Source organism: Strix aluco, chromosome W (genome assembly GCF_031877795.1).
Source record: "Strix aluco isolate bStrAlu1 chromosome W, bStrAlu1.hap1, whole genome shotgun sequence".
NCBI classification, from domain to species: Eukaryota; Metazoa; Chordata; class Aves; order Strigiformes; family Strigidae; genus Strix; species Strix aluco.
The window spans coordinates 27,851,219-27,871,522 of NC_133970.1; the positions used below are offsets into that span (position 1 = coordinate 27,851,219).

The following is a 20,304-nucleotide window of genomic DNA, read 5'->3' on the forward strand; positions in this document are numbered from 1 at the left end:
ACACTTCTACTGGCATTGTTGCAAATCAGAGTACAACCAGAAAATAGCACATCAGTTAGTCCTTATGAATTACTATATAAAAAAACCATATGAATCTCTGGAACCGAATCCAAATGTGCATATAAAAAGAAGCAAGATGTATATAATTATTTCTCTCCTTAGGAAAAACCCTGACTGCAATCCGAAATGCAGTACTGTGGAACTGACCTCTATCCCTGGAAAATCCAATACATGACTTTCAACCAAGAGACTACGTCTACGTGAAGACGTGGACTTCTGAACCCTTACAAGAATGCTAGAAAGGACCATTTCAAATACTGCTGGCTACCTTTACAGCTATCAAAATTGCAGAATCAGATGCATGGATGCACTATACTAGAGTGAAGAAGGCGTCCCCTTCCTAGAAGATCAACAGTAGGAATCCGGGAACTTCAAAATTGACTCTAAAATATGTCTAACTTTATATATTGATTAGAAATTATTTTAAATTTGATTTTAATCTAGAAACTGATGCTGATGGAATTCTGGTTTGAGGTAACAATCGAAAGACAAAATATGACTAAGAAAATGTTAGACCTGAAGGTGAAGAATAGAAGGCAAGTAGAAACAGAACAACTAATATACCTCCCAAAAAAACACCAGAAGAAAATTTGATGTTAGAATTAATTAAGGAATTTGACAATTAGCAGAACATAACACAAATTACTGCTTGTTTACTGATACCAAGAGCAGTAGATGAATCTGTTCCATGTGGAATTTTAACAATGAATTTAACCAGTTTAAGACACAAAAATGAGACTACTCATTGCAAACAAAAAAACCTGTTGTTCAGTAGTATAAACAAGTAAAAATTATCAAGAAACAGTAAAAGTCCCCTGGAAATAAAGCAGATTATGAAAAATTGTTAAATTGTGTTTTCACAAAAATAGAAAAATATTGAACTGTTAGGTGGTGTTCTTATGATGAACAAATTAGAAACAATGTAAGTAGAAACATCACGGAATAGATGTGTGACAAAACCAATTAAACTACACAAGAAGAGGAGGTACAATAAGATTCTATATGGTCCATGACTATATTTTCACAGTTTCAATATGGCTAGAACTCCTTGGTGTTTTACTTAGGATGGGACAACTTTTGCAGCCTTTCCATCAGTAAATAATAAAGGAAGCACACTGAGAAAAGAAAAATTTAGTGTCTTGGTAGAAATATGAGGAAGTATATAACTACAGCAATGTAGACCTAATAATTCAAAGAATTCTTGCTTTGCCTGCTGCCTTAAAATATGGGTGTCTTTGCCAAAGTTTTAAAAATGGTCCTAATTTAACCAAAACATATATTCCCAAAAGAGGAACAATATTTAGCTGTAGAAGATCTGCAATTCAGAGTCCAGGACCTTTGGTTTGGGCAATGAGTAATAGAACCTGAACAACACATCTGCCCTTAGATAGGAAAGTAAAACAGATTACTTCAGGTATGCCAACGTTGTACCCAATTTAGAAGGAATCTCCCCTTTTAAGGGGTCCTTAAAAAATTTAAAATTAAAGCAGGTTAAGAGATCAGAGATAGATGACACATGGAATGAACCCCCAACAGGAATAAAAATTAGTTGGGCTCTAGAATCCCTTTTGAATCCCATAGCATCATATAGAAACAGGGAATGGTTGTATCAACTAACTGGACAGGTAGAAAAACTGGCTAATGTCACAAGGAAAGGATTCAAGGAATTAAATTTTGAGTTGCAGGCAACCTCAAGGATGATTTTGCAAAACAGAATGACACTAGATATACTCCTGCTTAAAGAGCATGGAGTTTGTGGATACCTTAAAAATAGAATAGATCAGTGCTGCATACATATCCCAAGTGTGACACAAGACGTAGAACATGATCTAGAATTACTAGGAAAAAAAAAAAAAAATAAAAAGATACTGAAAAAGTCTGAGAAGATATGTCAGAAGATTGGACAGACAAAATTTTTAGTGAATTAGCTTAGAATTTAAGTTCATAGATAAGGTTATTAATAGGCACATTATTTATCTTGCTGGTTGTTTTCTTGATGATAATGTTGATTTATTCCTGCTTGAAGAAACAAATTACCAGCAAAATTACATTCAATCGCATGATCATAAGAGAAATCCCAAGACTTCCACCAGCATACAGTAAAAAAGAAACATAATAGACTCTGATATGAAAGTATTGAAATGATTTTCAAAACTTTCAAAGGGGGGAAATGTTACTGATTGTTACTGATTTGTTATTAATTTGAGTTGATGATTTTTGGTGATTTTGATAAGGAATGGTTAGGACTAATCAATTAAATGGAATCTCACAGAAATATCGGTTTTTATAAAAGATAGTGGTGTAATGTTTTAAATAGTCATAGAGATGTTGCATTTACTTTAAAGTAACCATACAACCAGTTACGCTGCTAGACGAGGTACCATTGTTAGACTGTTTAGTAAGCATGATTTATAGTCCTGTAGACCAGGTGTTTTAAAAGCTGTATTGTGAAAGGGCCTCGAAGCATGTTAAAATTGCAATGTGAGCCAAAGTCCTTGAGTCAAGGGCATTGGGGGGTCTTTCTTTTGAGTCAGTATTCCGTGGTGGTCGCAAAAGCAGCCCCCCGACTCATTTCAGGACTCAAGTGCACATGACCGGAAAGAGGTGGGAATATGAAAATGAGTTACAGGAATTAGCATGTTTATGTATGAAAACTTGATTAATATGCATTACTGTATCCAATATAATCAGCATGCTACACGACTCAGGTGTGCGTTGTTGGCGAGACGACTCCCCTGTGCACCCGGCCGTTAATAAAGGAGTGTCTGCTTATCTACATCACATTGGTGTCGATAAGTTCTTTTATCCCGTTTTGGTGACGTGATGATGTTGAAAGAGTTTATAATGGATATATGTTCAAACAGTTCTTAAATATGTGTTTCACAGAGATAAAGGGTGGAATGTATTGGGCATAAAGTAAAGGGGTTTGGTAGCAGGGGGCTGCAGGGGTGACCTGTTGTGGTGGTTTAGTCCCTGCCGGGGTCTGAGACCACGCGGCTGCTGCCCCTCCCCCACAAAGGGAGTGACATACAAAGCCCCAGGGCTGAGATAAGGAGAGTTTTAATACAACAGTGCAACAGCAACACAACAAACAATAACAATAACAGTAATAACAATGAACAGAGCAAGGTATGTACCGATACAGCAGTGAGAGGAACTGCTGCACAAACCCACGCGCTCACCGATTCTTCCCATGCTAAATAGCGCCCGGACGTGACGTCAGCATGGTATATGAATAACCCGGCTAGAGCTTCCCCCCCACTGCTGGGGAAACTTAACCCTATCCTAGCTAAACCAGGACATAATCCACCCCTTTATTCTATACCATGTGCGTCACATCCAGCTGCCACTTAGCAATTAGCAATAACAAAGAAAAAAAATTAACAAAAGCACAGTATAACTCACGGTGTGTTTTCACCCACAATCAAGTCCCCTTGTGGTACACATTGGACCTCTCCATCCTTCTGCAGCACCCACCAGGTGCACCCAGGTCCTTGAGCAAAAGCAATCCCGTGGATGGGTTTGCCTTTGCCCGGCGCAGGACTAACCCAGACCATTTTTCCCAGCAGATCCCTCATGCGCACCACAGGGACTTTATCCCCGTCTACAGCACGGAGAAGTTTTGACTGAGCCGGGCCAGCTCGATTGGCAGATCCTCTTGTGTTGACTAACCAAGTGGCCTTTGTCAGATGTGTGTCCCAGTGTTTGAAGGTTCCACCCCCCATTGCTCTCAATGTAGTTTTTAACAGTCCATTGTAGCGCTCGATCTTCCCAGAGGCTGGTGCGTGGTAGGGGATGTGGTAGACCCACTCGATGCCGTGTTCTTCTGCCCAGGCATCTATGAGGTTGTTTCGGAAGTAAGTCCCATTGTCCGACTCAATTCTCTCTGGGGTGCCGTGTCGCCACAGGACTCGCTCTTCAAGGCCCAGGATGGTGTTCCGGGCGGTGGCGTGGGACACTGGATAAGTTTCAAGCCATCCAGTGGTTGCTTCCACCATTGTGAGCACGTGGCGCTTGCCTTGGCGGGTCTGTGGCAGTGTGATGTAGTCGATCTGCCAGGCCTCTCCATATTTATATTTCATCCATCGATCTCCATTCCGCTGGGGCTTCACCCGTTTGGCTTGTTTGATCGCAGCACACGTCTCACATCCATGGATGATCTCTGCGATGGTGTCAATGGTGAGGTCCACCCCTCGATCTCGAGCCCACCTGTATGTTGCATCTCTGCCTTGGTGGCCCGAGGTCTCATGGGCCCACCGGGCTATGAACAGTTCACCTTTACGCTGCCAGTCCAAGTCCACCTGAGCCACTTCGATCTTAGCAGCCTGGTCCGCCTGCTGGTTGTGTTGATGTTCATCAGTGGCCCGACTCTTGGGTATATGGGCGTCCACATGGCGCACCTTCACAACGAGGTTCTCCACCCGGGCTGCAATGTCCTGCCATACTTCAGCGGCCCAGACGGGTTTACCCTTGCGTTGCCAGTTGCTCTGTTTCCATTGCTGCAACCACATCCACAGGGCACTTGCCACCACCCACGAGTCAGTGTAGAGATAGAGCCTCGGCCACTTTTCTCGCTCAGCGATCTCCAAAGCCAATTGGGTGGCTTTCACCTCTGCGTACTGGCTCGATTCACCTTGTCCCTCAACAGCTTCAGTGGTTCGTCGTGTGGGATACCACACCGCAGCCTTCCATCGTCGATGTTTTCCCACAATGCGACAAGACCCATCAGTGAACAGGGCATATCACTTCTCCTCCTCTGGCAGCTCGTTATATGGTGGGGCCTCCTCAGCACGTTTCACCTCTTGTTCTGGTGACATCCCAGCATCTTTGTTCTCTGGCCAGTTTATGATCACTTCCACTAATCCTGGGCGGTCGGGGTTCCCTATTCAAGCCCGTTGTGTTATCAACGCAACCCATTTACTCCACGTGGCATCTGTTGCATGATGTGTGGAGGGAGCCTTTCCTTTGAACATCCATCCCAGCACCGGCAGTCGGGGTGCCAGGAGGAGCTGTGTCTCAGTGCCGACCACTTCTGAGGCAGCTCGAACTCCTTCGTACGCTGCCAGTATCTCCTTCTCAGTCAGGGTATAGTTAGCTTCAGAGCCTTTGTATCCCCGGCTCCAAAAGCCTAGAGGTCGGCCTCGGGTTTCCCCAGGTGCTTTCTGCCAAAGGCTCCAGGTAGGGCCATTCTCCCCGGCTGCGGTGTAGAGCACGTTCTTAATCTCCTGCCCTGCCCGGACTGGCCCGAGGGCCACTGCCTGGGTAATCTCCTGCTTAATTTGTTCAAAGGTTTGTTGTTGCTCTGGGCCCCATTTAAAATCATTCTTCTTGCGGGTTACATGGTAGAGAGGGCTCACAATCAGGCTGTAGTTTGGGATGTGCATCCTCCAGAACCCCACAGCGCCCAGGAAAGACTGAGTCTCCTTTTTAGTGGTTGGTGGGGCCATGGCTGTTATCTTGTTTATCACCTCCATTGGGATGTGGCGACGCCCATCTTGCCATTTTATTCCTAGGAATTGAATCTCCCTTCCAGGCCCCTTAACTTTCTGTCGTTTGATGGCAAAACCAGCCTTCAGGAGGATTTCAATTATCTTCTTTCCTTTTTCAAAGACTTCCTCAGCTGTGTCCCCCCATACAATGATATCATCAATGAACTGCAGGTGTTCTGGAGCCCCACCTTTCTCCAGTGCAGTATGGACCAGTCTATGGCAAATGGTGGAGCTGTGCTTCCACTCCTGGGGCAATCGATTCCAGGTGTACTGGATACCCCTCCAAGTGAACACAAACTGTGGCCTGCACTCTGGTGCTATTGGGATGGAGAAAAACGCGTTAGCGATGTCAATCGTGGCGTACCACTTGGCTGCCTTCGACTCCAGCTCATACTGGAGCTCTAGCATGTCCGGCACTGCAGCACTCATCGCTGGCGTAACTTCATTCAGGCCACGGTAGTCCACGGTCAGTCTCCATTCGCCATTAGGTTTTCTCACTGGCCATATAGGGCTGTTTAAAGGTGAATGAGTCTTGCTGATCACCTTCTGGCTTTCTAGTCGACGGATCAGCTGATGGATGGGGACCAGGGAATCTCGGTTAGTGCGGTACTGCCGCCAGTGCACCGTCTTGGTAGCAATTGGCACTCGCTGCTCTTCAACCTTAAGCGACCCCACCACCGAGGGGTCCTCTGAGAGGCCGGGTAGGGTGGACAATTGCTCAACCTCCTCCAGGGCAGCTATACCAAAGGCCCACCGGTACCCTTTTGGATCTTTAAAGTACCCTCTCCTGAGGTAGTCTATACCTAGGATGCACGGGGCATCTGGGCCAGTCACAATGGGGTGCTTATGCCAGTCCTTCCCACTTAAGCTTACTTCAGCCTCTAATAGGGTCAGCTGTTGGGATCCACCTGTCACTCCGGAGATGCAGATGGGTTCGACCCCCCTGTGGCTTGATGGCATCAGGGTGCGCTGTGCGCCAGTGTCTACCAAGGCCTTACATTCTTGTGGGTCTGATGTGCCAGGCCATCGGATCCACACCATTCAGTAAATCCGATTATCCCTTTCCTCCACCTGGCTGGAGGCAGGGCCCCTCTAATCCTGCTCACCATCACTCACTTGTTCTAAGAGTGACTCCTGCAAGAATGACTTCCTGGTCCCCTCAAGAGGGTCAAGCATACTGTTGGCCATTCTACTCTGTCTGGGGAATTTCCGACTGGACACTGGAGCTGCGTTTCTCTTGGAAGACTCCCTGTTCATGGTGGTCTTCCCTTTCAGCTGCTGTACTTGTTCAGCTAGGGCGGGAGCGGGCTGTCCATGCCACCTCCTCACGTTTTCCCCATGGTCGCGGAGGAAGAACCACAGGGTGCCCCGTGGTGTGTGTCTTGCACTGCCCTTCTCTTGGGTGGGGAAGCGCCTGCTTCTAATAGCTGAGACATCGGCCCGTGCAGATGGAACGTAGGACATGTCCTCTTCCATTTTTTGGACCCTTTGAGACAGTTCCTCTACAGCTGAAACCAAAGCATGTTGGGAGGAAGGGACATTTCCCTCATATTGCTGGAGCTGGATAATCACTTCGTCCACTGTCTGAGTCTGGGTGTCTCGCCACCAGGACGCTACTGCTAATGCTTTGGAATGTGCCTCTGGTGCACTTTGCAGGAACTTCCGCCACATAAACTGTGTGCAAGGGGCCTGATCTGGATCCATTGGTGACTGCTCATCATTCAGATCACCATAAACCATGTCAAACACAGCCATTTCCCTGAGGTTTTGAATGCCTTTCTCCATGTTGGTCCACTTGCCTAACCGACATAGAGCATCATCCTTGTAGGGGTACCTCTCCCTCACAGCGAGCAGGAGTCGCTTCCAAAGGCTGAGGGTTTGAGCCTGTTTCCCTATTGCCTTCTCAATACCAGCCTGCTTGGCTAAAGGTCCCAGCTGCTTGGCCTCTCTCCCCTCCAATTCAAAACCAGCAGCTCCACTATCCCAGCATCGTAGCAGCCAGGTGAAAATCTGCTCGCCTGGAAGGCGGCTGAAATCCTTCCACATATCTCACAACTCACTCAGGGATAGAGATCGGATTGTTACCTCTGGCTCTTCCTCCTGTTCTCGTGATGGGCCTGGCTCATCATCACCCTGTGCACTGCGAGGGGATTTTTTGGTATATTTGGTTTTCCGTATCGGGCAACTGATATTGGTACTGCTTGTCCCTCTGGCCCAGGTGCTGTGCTGGTGGAAGCGACTGGTACTGGCACTGCCTGTCCCTCTGGCCCAGCTGCTGTGCTGGTGGAGGCAACTGGTACTGGCACTGCCTGTCCCCCTGGCCCAGCTGCTGTACCAGTAGGTTCACTTTCAGATCCTGCAGCCCTTTCTCCCCCTTGAGGGCAGTGAACAGCGTTAAAGGTGGCACGGTAGGCATGGGCAAGCCCCCAGCACATCGCAAGGATTTGTGTTTCCTGGGGTTTGTCAGATTTGCAGCACACCTTTTCCAAACACTCCACCAGTTTATCAGGACTCTGCACTTGTTCGGGAGTGAGATCCCAAAGCATTGGGGGTGACTGCTGACCCAGGCACTTGCCCATCTCTTCCCACACACCTTGCCATTTATAACTTTCTGCCCTCGGGGCAGGTTTCCAGGTGGTGCCATTATTGGAGAAGTACCGCATGGCCCAAAACAAGATCTGGCAGACATTTAGAAAGCATAGTGCCGCAAGCACACTGGCCTGGGTGCTCCAGGGATAGCTGAAACTCTCAAAAACCGAGAGAATCTCTTCCCCTGGCTCACCCACAGAGGGGGTGAGACCCCTAACAAAAGCCCAGGCAGCAAACAGGTACCGGTTCACCCCCACAAGCAGTGATGCAAGCACATTATAAGCAGTCTGCAGCCAGTACAGCAAAACAAGACCCTTGACACATTTTCCACCGACAACAAACATCAGCACTGGGAACACACAGTGGATATAAGGATTAATCCAGCCCCACCACGCAAGCAAGTTGGCCAGCATTGCAAATGTTCCTTATCAAACAATACAACTAAAACCAGAAAAATTGCACCTAACAGATTGCTCTAACACACCTTCTCCTTTTGTCCTTATCTCAGCCCTCTCGTAGCACCACGTTGGGCGCCAAAAGTTGTGGTGGTTTAGGCCCTGCCGGGGTCTGAGACCACGCGGCCGCTGCCCCTCCCCCACAAAGGGAGTGAAATACAAAGTCCCGGGGCTGAGATAAGGGGAGATTTAATACAACAGTGCAACAGCAACACAACAAACAACAACAATAACAGTAATAACAATGAACAGAGCAAGGTATGTACCGATACAGCAGTGAGAGGAACAGCTGCACAAAGCCTTGGAAGAAAGATAAGAGGCTGCTGAGCTATGCCAAGGTGGCAGGGAAAAACAACGGACAGCTGCAACACTGAACTGTGGAAAAGTACCGAACTGTGAGAAGTTACTACCGCGTGAACGAGAGAGTGATTGGTCTGCACAGCGCGTGTGAGAGTGGTCTTATGCTGATAGGAGAAAAGGTTGAGAGCTGTCTAATTGCTGATTTGTTAACTATGAAGTAAGAGCTTTACCGACAGCATCCGAGAGCATAAGTATGTACCATTGTAACAATAAACTCTCTTTCTTTCTGGATTTCATGGAGAGTCCGTGCCTCAGTTGCCACAACTTGGTTTAGTCAAACTATTATTCTAAAATGCATTCCAAACCCTGTGTGTGATCAGAGCAATGCAGCAGAGGGCCAAGTAAACAATAGAAGATCTGGCTCAAGGAGCATACAAATAATAGACTCCTGTAAAAACATGTGAAGCAAACATTTATACTGATATTTGAGGTACAGACTCTCCCTTGAAATAGCTCAGCTACAGGGTACATGTTTATGGACAGAGCTGCTATAAAAGCAGCAAGTTTGAAAAGTTTGGTAGAAATTTTGGATTGCAGAGGCTCTGACACCAGGCTTGTTCTAGGAATAGCATTTGGACCTAAGATTCTAAACCAGAAGGCTTTTAAAGATCTTCCTGTTTCTCAGTACTTAAGTTGATAATATCAGAAATCATTCACTTCATAAAAAGAGCTTCAGTTTAGCAGTGTATTAAATACCTGCCAAAACCTGACTTACAGGTGCTTGGCTCTTAACTGTGATCAAGCTTTTTGTTGAAAGCAGAGTCTCATCCCACCCACTATACCTGAAGGTCCCCTTTTGTTCTCTTCATCTAATACAAAGGAGGAGGGCTTTGAGATCGGCTGATGGAGGGATATGCTAAGCAGTGGCCCGATCCCGCAAATGAAATAACCCCATGGAGGGCCTGGGAAGAAGGGAATAATCAATTGAAGTTGCTTGGGCTGCTGGAGTGTATTCACAGGTGAGAAGGGAGGGACCCTGAAAAGGTGGTCATCACTGACACCATGGCCCAAAAGCTCTGATGGCTAGACACAGTTACTAACACCCCTCTGGTATCACCTGATAACCTGGTGGGATGCCTTGCTGATCAAGGAGTGACCTATATGTACCATACTGGAGGGAGCATGCCAGATTAGCAGCATGGCCAAGGATAATACCGAGGATCTGGTAGTATGTTTGTTGGAAGACCCAGTTGTCATTCCCTTGGTAACCCAAGTAATTTGCTGAAAGCAGAAGTAATTTGCTGTATGCAGTGTATGTAGAGTTTATAATGTATGCATATTAAGATTCTGATGATGTTGAAAGAGTTTATAATGGATATATGTTCAAACAGTTCTTAAATATGTGTTTCACAGAGGTAAAGGGTGGAATGTATTGGGCATAAAGTAAAGGGGTTTGGTAGCAGGGGGCTGCAGGGGTGACCTGTGCAGAAAGAGGCCATGTACTCCTATGTGCCAGTCATAGCTGGTTCCAGCCAGCTCTGAAAATTATGTAAACAATCCATTGCACACCAAAACTTGGCACACCTGGTGCCTCTGCTCAAACATATTTAAGAGAGTGGCAGCTGCTGGTGGGAGGAGAAATGGAAGGAGACAATGTAGGTACCAGCTAGAGATGCAATCTTGAAAGGACTTACTCCACACCAGAGCAGCTAAGCCCCAAAAGGACTGCGTCCTGTGGTTAAGCCACGCTGAAGCAGGCACACTCTCAAAGGGCCTACAACCCATGGAGGAACTCACCGCTAGAGCAGAGGAAAATGAGTAAGCAGCAAGGAGGGGTGAAAGAAAATGAGTAAGCAGCAAGGAACTGCAGAAAGAAACCATCATGCAGATGACCCCAACCTCCCTTGTGCCACCTGTCACCAAATCGTAGCCCAGCAAAAACAAGGGAAGTTGAGACTAGGAAGCAGGGAGGCATTTGATTGAAGTTGAACCTGGGGAAGGGGGGAGAAAAGGCGTTTCCCTGTTTGTTTAATTGGGGGGGGGGGGGGGGGGGGTGTGCCTTCAATACCCAAAGCAGTAATTGAGTTTGTATCAGTTGGCAATAAATTAAATGAAATAAAATACCCTGAGTTGAGACTGTTTTGCCTGTGACAGTGGGCTGGTGACAAATTCCAATATTACCTATAGCATTACTACACAAGTCCTTTCTGACATGTCCAAGGATAGCTAAACAGATCCAGGATAAGCATGCACTTATGCATGCCTGTTTACACCCCCACCCAGGAGCAGCTCAGTCTGCTCCACCTAGTCCTCTGCCTTCTGAGCTTGTTGCTATATGCGTATCAGATCTGCTTCACAGTCACAGGTTTGGATGTTGTTACAGAGCAAGAGGTGATCGTTGCATCAGTGTGGGAAATGGTTCTTTATGCTGAATCAGTTTTGTAATATATGGAGGTCAATGTTTAGCTTTTGCTAAAAAGGAGATGTTTCTGTGTTTTCTTTTTCAGAGTTCCATGGAATTTTTCTGTAAAGATGAAGGGCCAGTTAGCAGTCTTTGCTCCCTCCTCACCTTCATCTAGAGACTACTGCAGGAATTAATCAAATGTGTATACATGCACAGGTTTGCTCTATTGTTGTAACATGTGACACCTGATGCAGAGCATTGCAGAGCATTACTTTTTCCCCACTGGTCCCAGTTTTGTTATGTCCATGCCCAAATTTGATATTTCTGATACTGGTCCCTAGGCACTCTTGGCCTTATATTCTATTACTGATACGGTTACCCGGGCACTGTTGGCTTTGAAAGGTTCTGCTCCCCGGAAGATCCCCAATTCTCTGCATCAGGTGTCTGTGAAGTCTGGCTGTTTCTCTTGCCACACCTCCTTAACCACCTGTGCAATCCAGCCATCCCTCATGTCACTGCCTGTAACTTTTGTCAGCTTCTCACGCTGTTAACTGTTATGTCCAGCAATTCCTCATGTCACGTCCAGTTATTTTCCATGTCCCATCCAGCTAGCCTAGGGCCTAGCAGCTTCAGGGCCTAGACAGCATCCTAGTCGTTTGCCTGCAGTTCTAACACCCATACACCTGCTCTTACCACTTGGTGAATGTAAGATTACTGCTCCGGAGAAGTGGGTTAAATTATTTCACTTCAACTTCACAGTCAGAATGTGCATGAGGGTATTTATTGTAGAGGAGCTGAAAAGCTGTAAGATGACAGCTAATTTCACCCCATTCAGTAAAGTCTAAATGAAGATGGCAGTTTGTGGTTTTCACATGTGGTTTTCAACACACAAGGTTTTTTTATGAAAGCAAAATGGAATATTTAAATCCTCTTAGAAGAGGTAGAGAGCCGGTGTTTTAACTGACGCCATCCAGATCTGCAGTACTGATGTCATACCAATTTATTGCTATTAATGGTAAAACCAGATTTAAGAGCTATACCAGCAATATAGCAGGAGCATAACTGTGATCTCCAATATTCATAGAATAAGATACCCATATCTAATAACAATAGCAGATTCCACCAGAAATCTATCACGTATTGTAAACATTGTATTTGTGCAATTTCTTTTTCATACTTTAATTCCCAAAATCACAAAATGCAAATTTAGTAGCATAAAACACATCCAGTTTCACATTTGGCAATGAGAACCCCATTCTTCATAGACAATCAGAAACCTAGTAGCACATTTTCAAACATTATTACAAGTATTTCTGGATTACCCTCCCTCCAAATCCCCCCTCACTCAAAGCACCAAAAATAAAGTGCCATGCCCATAAAAATGTGTCAAGAAAATAGCCACATTCTTTTCTTTGTAATAAAAAAAAAAAAAAAAGTGCTTTGCCTCAGTCTTAACAATGCTATACTGTGTCCATCATTTTGGGTTCTTCATCTTTTTGCAGCATTGAGTTTAAATTGCAGACACTTCTGTTTATGCAACCTTGTAGATCATTTGCATTCTGCAACAAATGAAGAATTGAAAGCTTAATCTCAATACATACATACACTTACAGAGAACTAAGTCAAGCTCTTTATTTCATCTGTCTTAAGATAAGTTTGTAATAGAATATAATTTCTTTAAAAAAAAAATCCCAGACTATTATCATAATGTGAATGTCAAGAAGTTTCTTTAAATTTAGCTAGCATACTATTACCTTATTGTGCATTTACTTAGGGTTCAGCTACCAGATCTTACCAAACAGGTACCTTGACCAAATTTATTTCGAAGTACTTTAAATTGTGTCTCCTTCTCCAACATCCAGCTTTTAAAAGCCTTTAATATTTTCTCTTCAGCCCAAGATGTGATCATCACTAACACTGAAACCAAAGACCCCAGTGTTCCAAGATAAAGATCAAAACAAGGGCAGAATATCGTAACACAGTGTAAATTCTCCTTAGACTTGACTACCTGTAGGTTTCCATTAATGGGATTAGTCATTTTCAGTTGAAAGCTCATTTCACCTCCTGTGATACAAAGTATATTTAATTCTAGTACCTGAACAGATTAATGATGCAGTTTTCCGTTTAGCACAATTATTCAAGGGCACCGAATTAACACGTGTCTTTTGACACTATACATTGTGAGAGCTTTGAGAAACAATCTCTCTTGCATATTGATAATAGCGCATGTTAGAACTGACAGTACTCCGAGTATAAAGAAGCCTATTCCTAGATCTCAAAAAGTACATCTTCTCAGGAGTGTACCAAAAATCTATTCCTAACAGAGTTGTTATATTAATTTCTGGAAATAAAAAGCCTACCTGTGACAAAGACTCCAGTCCTCCTACAATACCAGTATAGACACTGGGAATCTGTACTGACATAGCTTGAAAGCCTTGAGACTGTGAACAGATTCTCACTCTTGATTTGAATGCTTCAAGCTCAGTTTTAAAAGCTTCCAAATAGCCTTCTTCCCCTGCCTGTAAAGAGAAGAGTGAAATATTTTTCATCTCAGCCAGATTTACTTCTAGTTGTAAGCATACATGCTGCTGTGGGAAAACAACATAAGATTGGCAAGGAGGATTGTAAACACGTTCAAGTGACTTGCAGCTGAGGTGTAGAAGAATGCATATATCATATATCATACTAATCATTGTTTAGTCTTGTGTGCTTGACAAGTAGAACATCTGTGTTTAAATAACATAGGCCTGTGATAGACTCAGAGGCACCCTATCGAACACCCTTGAGATTCCTGCCCTGCTGTGGGAAAGATCAAAGCACAGTGGAAAACTATGCCTGCGTGAATCCCAGATATACAGGTGAAAATAGCAGGTTCGGTGATCCTCTAGCAAGGACCGAGATCCGTGGTGCCTGCATTCCCACTTGTGTGCTTCTGCCTGGGTGCTGTTTCGGGGATCCCCTGGTCCGCGAGGTAACGAAAATAAATTTACTCTTTGCATTTCATCCGTGGTTTTGTGGTTGTTCCTGCATCCTGCCTGTGCCGGCTCACACAACTGCTAAAAAGAAGTCCTGCAGTAATGCATATTATATTCATTGAAGGATAATGATTTGGACAAGTCAATAACATTATTAACACCAGTCAGCTTAAAAAGAAGATTCAGGTATGCTTGGTTTTGTTTGTTTGTTTTGTTTTAAAGAGAGACTTTAGCATTTGATGAGTATAGGAACCAAGTTATTCATTCATCTGAGAACATGTAAGAACAAAACAAATATAATTTTAACCCTTCCTTTATTCCATCTCAGAAGCAAATACCCTTAAGAGAAAAGGTACTCATGGCAGTACTCAATTCACAAGCAAAGCATGAATCAAAGTGGGTGTCAACTTAAGTCCTTAAGGCAGCATTAAGATCAGCATGACTTGATTCTTCAGTCTTGTATAACTTAATATATACTTAATATATACTTCAGAGTTTCATGGAATTTTTCTGTAAAGATGAAGGGCCAGTTAGCAGTCTTTGCTCCCTCCTCATCTTCATCTAGAGGCTACTCCAGGAATTAATCAAATGTGTATATATGCACAGGTCTGCTCTAGTGTTGTAACATGTGCGTGCAGGTTCTTTGAAGGTATATGCATGCACCCAAAGGATTGCCTGTGCAGACTATGCTAACTATGACTGACTGAAGAGAAACAGACTCCAAATTGGGCCCTGCCATGAACTGCATAGAGAGGCATTATGATAAGTGAAATAGGACACTTGGTCCTTAGACACATTCATGATTGCCACTGTAATTTAGGTGACACTTCACTATTCCACATTCCTGTAGTTCCCATGATGTTCTGCTTTCTCTCTGGCCTAACAAGGATTCATGGAACTTCCATTCTCAAGATCAGAATTACACAAAACATTCATTCTAGAATGAACTGCCAACAAAACAACACTTCCCCACAAGCTTGATTCAGTCAGTGACATATTTAACCTCCAACTGTCAGGAAGAAAGCTCCTTCAGAACACTGATTCCTTGAAAGGGTATCAAGAATTTCTCTATGTTGTACACGTTCTGACTTACTTTGGCTTTTTGGAAAAACAGACGAAAACAGCCTCTTGGATCCACATTACAACTTCTGGCCATTTCTATAATAAACTGCATCACAACTGCTTGGTGTGCTATTTGTTCCATCAGAGCTCTTTTCTGAAAAGAGAAATTACATAGAATCATAGAATGGTTTGGCTTGGAAGGGACCTTTAAATACCATCTAATTCAGCCCCCCTGCCATGGGCAGGGACACCTTCCACTAGATCAGGTTGCTCAAAGCCCCGTCCAACCTGGCCTTGAACACTTCCAGGGAGGGGGCATCCACAACTTCTCTGGGCAACCTGTGCCAGTGTCTCACCACCCTCACAGTAAAGAATTTCTTCCTTATGTCCAATCTAAATCTACCCTCTTTCAGTTTAAAACTGTTACCCCTCATCCTATCCCTACACTCCCCGATAAAGAGTCCCTCCCCATCTTTCCTGTAGCCCCCTTTAAGTACTGGAAGACCACTATAAGGTATCCTCAGAGCCTTCTCTTCTCCAGGCTGAACAACCCCAACTCTCAGCCTGGACAGGTGTTCCAGCCCCCTGATCATCTTCATAGCCCTCCTCTGGACCCTCTCCAACAGGTCTATGTCCTTCTTATGTTTGGAACCCCAGAGCTAGACGCAGTACTCCAGGTGGGGTCTCACGAGAGCAGAGTAGAGGGGGAGAATCACCTCCCTCAACCTGCTGGCCATGCTTCTCTTGATGCAGCCCAGGATACAGTTGGCTTTCTGGGCTGCGAGCACACATTGCTGGCTCGTAGTCAGAAATTACATAATTACAGAAAATATCTTTAAAAGTATGACTCTATCTAAAATTCAGCAACATCTTTGCATTTGATTCCTACAGAGAAGAGAACTGATGCTGACAGAAGCAAAGGGACTGTTAATTAGCTGAGACTAGATCTAATGCACTAATGTGTTTTGAAGGCTTCCTTCAATAAGATAACATGGACAGGGGAAGACAGGGAGAAGAGTAATTAAATGACTCATTCATTTAGACAGCTTTTCTGTAGTGTAAGTGGGAAACTGCATACTTTTTAGCAGTTTAAAGGTCTTCCTAGTACCTGTTCAGCTTCTAGATGAAAACACCATAAGATGAGATATTTAGCTGTTTCTTCACATACAAGATACGGGTGGTCAGACAAAAATCTTTGACTGTCATCCCATCTGCCCAGCATACCTGATTAAAAACCAAAACCAACAACACAAATTAACACATTCAATATGGAGAAGTAATTTAATGCAGTGAAGACGTTATTCAAATTTACATAGTACTACAATCCTCTTCACACTTCATTGTTACCTCAGAAGAACAACATGCAAATAAAACTGAACTCAATTTTTTTGTTGTTTTTAAAACACCTCCTGATGCTGAAAGAACATTATCAGTAAGGTATGCTCGGACTGTAAAGATACTGAAATATAGTTTGCTGCTACTGTTAAGATCTTATTTTTATTGTATCTCTGGCAGTGTTAAAAACAGGTTAACAGTAAATGGTTTTCACACACTAACAAAGTAGTATCTATACCCATTTGTTAAGAATTTGATAGTATAACTAAGTTGATGGATAGAGATATACATTCAGTGATTTTGACAGAAAAGTTCTTTAAGTGCTTGCAAGTAAGACAAATAGAAGTGAAAACATAATCACAGTCTAAAATGAATATGCTTCTGACATGGTTTGCTAGGTTTTAGGAAATACAAAGCTGTTTTTATAACCAAGTTCAAGCATTAAGGTCAAAACGGGAGAGCCAACTCAGTGGTTGAAAATTAAGCAGAAGACTGAATGTAAGTAGCATGAAACTACCTTCATGGAAAGAGCTGCAGGTTGAAGGTCAGAACTCAAAATTCAAGCAGTGAGATCACCTTCCCCCCCCCTCCCCCATTGTCCTTCATATAAGTTAATTGCCCTAATATACATATTAGTGATATTTTACTGCTTGCCAGTACTAGATACAAAGTTTTACCCTTCTATCACTCATATAAATATATCTTTAAAAATAAAAGATTGGCTCCATCTGTACATAGTCTTAACAGCTGTTTTGCAGATATTTACCTTTTATCATCCATCTCCCTCATGGATTAACAGACAGCAAAACCCCAGCTATTTATAGGAGGCAGGTACAGACACTCCCAGGCACTTTTACATGCAGGAATTGCATCTCCATTAATGCCCCTATCATTTCCCATGGAACAGCAGAAAAAGTTGCTAGAACTTTAAGTTTCATGACTTGAAAAACTCTTTCAGTTCTATGGTGACTCAAGAAGTTCTTATCGATCATAGGAACCAACAGGCTTCTGTGATTTACAGGTTCCTTTACTTTGAAATGGTTATTTGTTACGATGCCACATCCCCTGTCCTGAGAAACAAGAATCTAGATACTCTCCTTGCCAGATGTTTCATTTGTTAGCATCCATTTTGTACGACAATAATTGAAAAAAGAAAGAGACCTACACAAATTCTACAGGAGGTTAAACTGCAAAATGTTGGAAGCAAAATACTTACCAAAGTATCTAATCTTTTGTTCATGCTTCTGTATAAATGATTTAGATATATCTTCATCTTCTACTTCTTTTCTTTTATATTGACTAATAAAACTCTAAAGATGAGAAAAAACTATCATAGAATCTCCACATATACCCTTTTTAAACTATATGATTATTTTAATTCATTACTATTTAAAGTTCTAGTTTTAAGCATCACCCAGCAAACACATATGTACCCAACACTTAATGTACCCAAGGTTATTTACCAAAACACAGCTCGTCTAATTAATAATAGGGTGAAAAATGCCTTATCATATTCTTCTTCTGAGCAGTAATCTATCTCAAAGTTCTATGCACTACTAGGAACTTACTGATCTATAAACAATAAGAAACATCTACACCATCTAGCCCTGATGAAGCTAACTCAGTGGAATTATGAAAAACGATGCATTAATGGTTCATATTCAAGTGCTGAAAACAAAACTAGCATTTACTATGAAGACAGTTTGTGCTAAAATAATCTGTATTAAGAAATTCACGTTATTAGAGGCAAACTGTGCTTGTTTCAAATGTGAGAATTTGGCGTAACAAAGAAGCAAATTTCACATGGAGAACTATTGCTCACCCTTGGTTTTGGCAACAGTTGCTATAAGGGACAAATATAAGTGCTGATTCCCAATTAAAGGAGAAGTGTCATACACATTTGTGATATCAATACAACATGTCCCTTTGATAGGGCAAAATAAGAAAGAAAAACATTCAATGTGTTACAATAAGCACTATACTAGATATAGAAAACACTCAAGATGAGAAATAAATGGAATAAAAAAGGCTTATAATTGTTTTCATATATGTTTATACATGTCATACCTTATTAAATACCTCCTTACTAAAAGAATCTGTATTCCATAGATTCTGTCTTTCCCTCTGTATTAGCACTTCTTCTTTTCTTCTCCACTCTTCCTCTCTCTGTCTCAGTTCTGAAGCTTCAGTCTGTGCCTTGGCATATTCCTGATCTGTGGATTCCGAATTATGCAGTGCTAAACTACCAAGTTTCTGCTGGGCTTCTGCTAGATTCCATTTGGATTCTACAGAGCTCTTCACAAACTCTTTTTGTTTTTGGCAGATTAATTCAATCCCTTCACCATAGGTCTGTGTGGAAAACAAAACATGCTGTTTATGGAAGGAAAACTGATAGAATTTATGAAGCATATAGAAACAGAAGGCTCTGACTCCCAAATAGAACACTGAGATAGAAGGCATCTTAAAAGCAATATTATATTCACAACAGTGACTAAACGTGATACTGTGCAGCTAGATGATTTTTAAGGGAAACTTCTACTTCAAGCTCTCTAAACTTAACTGAAAGATATTTACAGAATCATGGATTCAAGTATTGCCACCAGTAATACAATCTCCAGACTGCATATCATAAAATTCTTTTGTAGATGAAAGGATATTCCTCACTCCCCTCTGGCTATCTTTATTCTGCAAAATTAACAATAGCCAATATAACAAAATACTTGTAAGACATACTTCTGAGTAGAAAGCACCTGCTTTATGATGTCAAATCATAACAATAGAGTTGTTATGTGATCATGTTGATCATGTGGTTGGACCACATGATCTTTCAAGGTCCCTTTCAACCAGGGCTGTTCTGCCCTCCCACCAGAAGTGAGAAATAAAATGCATGTATTAGCTTCTCAGCCTTCCAGTGCAATATTCTGAAGTTAGTGATGGTGATCATCTTCAGTAGAGGGATAGGAAGGACACTGTAAGTTGTAAGAGCTTATCTGGAGGAAACTTTAATGCAGATAAATCAATGCTCTCATGCCAACTTTGTTTCAGAATCACAGCAAATCTCTTTTTAAAGAAGAATTGATTACTTGCAATTTGGAAAAAAATTACAACTTCTTATAAACAATACAGTCTTCCTAATGACCTACTTATGCTACATAGAAAGAGGGACAGCTATAGGCAATGTTCAAATGAGTGCTGGATGGATACTCCCAAGACTGGGGAAAAAAGGAAGATTCTGACGCCTGGCAACGTGAGCAAGGCTCTTTCTCTGCCCACAGATTTGAATTTACAGAATACATACAGTACCCTAGTAAGAGGTGAGAAGGAACAAACTGTGTTAATGAAAGCTTCAGAGACAGCTGAGCCTGAACAAAATGACAGCGCCAAGAGAAAACAGCAGGTGATGGTGGTTGGAGATTCCCTTCTGTAGGGGACAGAGGGACCTATCTGCTGATCAGATATGCTGTCTCAGGAGATTTGTTGCTTGATGGGGGATCAAATACAGGATGATGCAGAGAAGCTGCTGAGGCTTGTCCAGACCTTGGACTATCACCTCTTGCTGCTCATCCACATGGGCAGCAGTGATACTGCAAGGGATGACCTTGAATGTATCAAGAGTGTCTACAGAGCTTTGGGAA

General features: G+C 42.9%; 1 protein-coding gene and 1 long non-coding RNA gene across 3 annotated transcripts in view; one reads left to right on the top strand and one right to left on the bottom strand.

Annotated features, from left to right (window-relative positions):
- LOC141917722 (uncharacterized) overlaps nt 1–20,304 on the top strand; it is a 251,586-nt gene that overhangs the window by 32,143 nt on the left and 199,139 nt on the right. The window lies entirely within an intron of this gene.
- Nucleotides 12,275–19,130, bottom strand: LOC141917587 (hsp90 co-chaperone Cdc37-like 1). 2 transcript variants are annotated; one of them, XM_074810926.1, is made up of 6 exons: nt 18,749–19,130; nt 17,886–17,979; nt 16,443–16,558; nt 15,366–15,488; nt 13,658–13,816; nt 12,275–12,856 (listed from the first exon to the last, which is right to left on the bottom strand). In XM_074810926.1, the coding sequence occupies exons 1-6, from the start codon at nt 19,127–19,129 to the stop codon at nt 12,758–12,760; spliced, it is 972 nt and encodes a 323-aa protein (XP_074667027.1). In that variant the 5' UTR covers nt 19,130; the 3' UTR covers nt 12,275–12,757. The 2 variants fall into 2 exon arrangements, with proteins under 2 accessions (XP_074667027.1, XP_074667026.1); XM_074810925.1 differs by having other exon boundaries at nt 18,737–19,130.

What these genes read in the sequence shown, in the direction of transcription:
- LOC141917587 (XM_074810925.1), bottom strand. Translation starts at nt 19,129, where the DNA reads ATGCCTTCTATCTCAGTGTTCTATTTGGGAGTCAGAGCCTTCTGTTTC. An exon ending in TTCATCTAGAAGCTGAACAG is followed by an intron (nt 15,489 to 16,442) that starts GTACTAGGAAGA and finishes TTCTCTTTTCAG; the next exon opens with AAAAGAGCTCTGATGGAACA. An exon ending in TGTTTTTCCAAAAAGCCAAA is followed by an intron (nt 13,817 to 15,365) that starts GTAAGTCAGAAC and finishes TTCTCTTTACAG; the next exon opens with GCAGGGGAAGAAGGCTATTT.